At 35.8% G+C, this 3,660-nt stretch overlaps 1 protein-coding gene across 1 annotated transcript; it reads left to right on the top strand.

The window, feature by feature from the left end:
- The first annotated feature begins 442 nt into the window (after positions 1-442).
- On the top strand, positions 443-3,254 carry LOC121790345 (RNA-binding protein BRN1-like). Its single transcript, XM_042188590.1, has 5 exons — positions 443-782; positions 930-1,012; positions 2,414-2,465; positions 2,636-2,761; positions 2,883-3,254. Exons 1-5 carry the CDS (start codon positions 638-640, stop codon positions 3,008-3,010), a joined length of 534 nt encoding a protein of 177 aa, XP_042044524.1. The 5' UTR covers positions 443-637; the 3' UTR covers positions 3,011-3,254.
- The last annotated feature ends 406 nt before the right edge of the window (positions 3,255-3,660 follow it).

Below are 3,660 nucleotides of genomic sequence, written 5' to 3'. Positions count from 1 at the left end.
TAGTGTAAATTATAAAGAAAAAATGTGTAAATTATAACTACACTTGCTATTAATATTTTATGTATTTAACCATAGAACGACTATGAATTTAATTCAACTATAATTAGTCGAAATTTATTACTGTCAATTTCACAATGATATATGATGTCTGGAAATTAAACCAATCTGGCGGTAGGAATATCAAATTCTGACTCACCTAACTAAATCCAAATCCTATTCTTCCGAGTGGGCCACCAAACAAACATACATTGAGGGGCATTTCTGTCATTATACTAGATCTCCATTTCAATTTACAAGCCACCCCCTTCAACCGCTAGAAACCGAAGCGAGTGGCATTACCCCGTAATTAACACTCAACACTGAGGGCAATACCGTACCGCTCCATTCACTTAATAATATGTAAAATCCATGGAGAAGATCCCAACTTTGCAATCTAGACAATTCCCTACATTTTTTATTTGTTTTTTTTTTTTAATTTTTTCACGAGCGAAGACTCGGCGCAGAGCAAGAAGAAAAAAAAAAGTATGCACTTGGATCATCATTGAGTAGTTTCGTCGAGGAGAAGTTTTTCGTGCTGTTGAGGAGAGAGAGGGAGTCAATTGAGAGAGAGAGAAAGTCTTCCCGGCGCGGTGTAATAATGGCGGAGGAGGAGAGCGTGAAGTTGTTCGTAGGTCAAGTGCCGAAGCACATGACGGAATCGCAGCTGCTCGCAATGTTCCAGGAGTTCGCCTTGGTAGACGAAGTCAACATTATTAAGGACAAGGCCACGCGCGCTTCTCGAGGTTTTTTTTTCTGTTGACTTCTCATTGCATGATTTTGTACGAATTGTTGTGTGATGGATCGCAATGTGTGATTTAGGTATTTTTCCGTTTTGTTTGTTTTTTGATTTTTGGGTGATTCGTGGTGTTGAATCCCCTAATTTGTGGCAGGATGTTGTTTTGTGATATGTCCGTCGAGAGAGGAAGCGGACAAGGCGATTAGCGAGTGCCATAATAAGAAGACGCTTCCTGGGGTTAGTGTTATTGTCTACTGCCTACCTTGTTTGTCATTTAAATTGCATAATGTTTTATTCCGGTACTCGATTTCATAGTGGGGAAGTGATTAAGCAGAAGGAAATATGATTTTAGGAACGCCTTCTGCGGCATGAGTTGTTTTTTTGCACCCAGAGTTGAAAGGAGCTTAAAATTGTTCAATCAGAAAATTGATCAAGCTTATATCATTAATTCTGATACACATGGAATAATGGAATGAGAATGGCTCTTGGCATAATGAAGGGATTACAATTTAATTATCTGATTATGCATACATTAATTATACTGCCAGATTTCATTAAAGTCATACGACTTGTAGTCACTGTTTAAATTAACTTCTACTCGTGAATATACATTTTCTCAATTGGACTGTTTGTGCTCATGATGATGTTAGGGAAGAGAATCGGTAGAAATTTCAGGATTTGTCACAGAAATCCTTATGTGAGTTTGTGCACGCAACATGTTAACTACCCAGTTCGTCAAGAAGCTTGGGATTCTATTTTGAGTTTCACATGTAGTCATTAATGCTAATTTGCTCTAATCTAATTTCTCTCGACTTCAACTCAGAAGCAAAAAGATGCATAGAATGCAACCTTTGTATTTCATAGCCTTAATTTTGTTGGCTCCCCTTTCTTTTCCTATCTCTTACTCTGATATAAGCCATATGAGGTATTTTGTGCGGCTGTACCTGTTCACTTTTTACATATAGTTTCAGCGAGTTTGCATGTCTTGGTAAATTAGTGAAAAAGATGTTGCCTCCCTCTGTTTTAATGTTTATGTTCAACCAAAATTGTACGCTCACTTATGGAAGCAGGCAGATACGACATGATGTTGAAGAGAATATTTGGCAGGAATATTGAATGGTAAATGTAGGTCGCAAATTGGCTCAAATGGTTTTACAACTTTATCCCTCATGCATTGCCGAAGCTGAAAAAGAAAATAAATCCATTAAGTTAACCATCATCTCTTGAGTTATTTGCTAATATTATACAGGCAGTGGGTGGCATTGCATTTCAAAAGAATTACTCAATATGATAATTAATAACCGTTAAGGTCTCTTTTGGAAGTTATTTTATTTTGTAAGTTATTCAAATATGGTAGTATATAATAACTTCCTAAGCTTTGCTCCCTTTATAGTAGATTCTATATTCAAATAAAAAAAAACTTTGCTGTCAACTATAACTTCATATCCCAAATATTAAAAATTAGAATAGGTACTGGATAGGCATGCCTAACCTTGTGTAAAACTGGATAGGCATGTCTAACCTTGTGTAAATCAACCATTTGTTTCATGCAAGACCTTTACTTCATATTTGTTGCCACGTGATATTTTTTGTTTGATTTCTTATATAAAAGCCACATGTTGTCTGTGTCCATTTCAGGCATCTAGTCCATTGCAAGTGAAGTACGCTGATGGAGAGTTGGAAAGGCTAGGTGTAATATAAATTTCAATATCGTATTATATGTTTTTCTTATGACGGGTCTTGCCAATTATCCAATAGCTATCTTCCTTTAGTTAGTCCTATGTGTCTTCTCTTTTTCTCCTTATCTTGCTTTTTCTATTTGCATAATTGACTTCACTTTGTTTTTTGGCAAAATGTCAGAGCATAAACTCTTTATCGGCATGCTTCCGAAAAATGTTTCTGATACTGAAGTCTCTGCACTATTTTCAAATTATGGGACCATAAAAGACTTGCAACTTCTTAGAGGTTATCAGCAAACCAGCAAAGGTAAGGCCTTCAGTTTTCTTTGCCTTCTGCTTGTTTTTATCCTGTTTTTGCATAACTTTATACTTGTACATAGAATTTCTTGGATCTGATTAAATTCTGTCAAACATTCTTGTTGCTCTAGGTTGTGCTTTTCTAAAGTTTGAGACAAAAGAGCAAGCGCTCGCAGCTATTGAGGCCCTCAATGGAAAGCATAAGATTGAGGTGTGGGCCAATTTGGCCGTTACTCTCTGCACTAACGTGCTTGCTTAGTGCGTGAAAGTTATCCATTAAACTACTCTATGTGTTTCTTCTCTTATCTTTAAGGTTGCACATCTATTTCAACAGGCCTTTTTCTATAGACATTTGAGTACTGCAGGATCTTAGTTGTATGCATGTTCTTCTTGCTTTCAGCTCCTGTCACATGTGTTTGTCTATTAGATTATGTTACTCAGTGGAAATCTAAACTTACACTTGAGGCAATGCCATTTATACTTCCAAAGAAAACATATATGAAGATGATTATTCGTAAGTTTGGAGAGACCAGTGCATAGGTTATTTTCAAAAACCATTGCTGATATTTACATCAAATATATCTAATGGAAAAAGGAAAGTTTGTATATACCTTCATGAACTACAAATATTTGTAGTTATGCCATCGTGAACTCCAAATATCTATATGTTATTTTGCAAATGTGTTAATTTCAAGTAATCCTTATGACTTAGATCGACTGAGTTGTTTGGTATTAAGGGCTTGTTCAAGTTCTTTGCTATGAAAAAGTAACAAATAAATCTGGATGGGTTTTGGGCGTGTAGGGTCCACATATATGCCATCCATATCAAGGTGTTCAATGTTGCAAATATAGCTATTGAAGTAATCAATTTTGTATTTTATATAATATATAGGGGTCTAAAAATCATTG

The sequence above is a fragment of the Salvia splendens genome, unplaced genomic scaffold (genome assembly GCF_004379255.2).
Source record: "Salvia splendens isolate huo1 unplaced genomic scaffold, SspV2 ctg484, whole genome shotgun sequence".
NCBI classification, from domain to species: Eukaryota; Viridiplantae; Streptophyta; class Magnoliopsida; order Lamiales; family Lamiaceae; genus Salvia; species Salvia splendens.
Note: the sequence above shows the minus strand (reverse complement) of the source record. Positions and strands in the feature narration are given on the sequence as shown.

What these genes read in the sequence shown, in the direction of transcription:
- LOC121790345 (XM_042188590.1), top strand. Translation starts at nt 638, where the DNA reads ATGGCGGAGGAGGAGAGCGTGAAGTTGTTCGTAGGTCAAGTGCCGAAG. An exon ending in ATAAGAAGACGCTTCCTGGG is followed by an intron (nt 1,013 to 2,413) that starts GTTAGTGTTATT and finishes TGTCCATTTCAG; the next exon opens with GCATCTAGTCCATTGCAAGT. An exon ending in TTATCAGCAAACCAGCAAAG is followed by an intron (nt 2,762 to 2,882) that starts GTAAGGCCTTCA and finishes TTGTTGCTCTAG; the next exon opens with GTTGTGCTTTTCTAAAGTTT.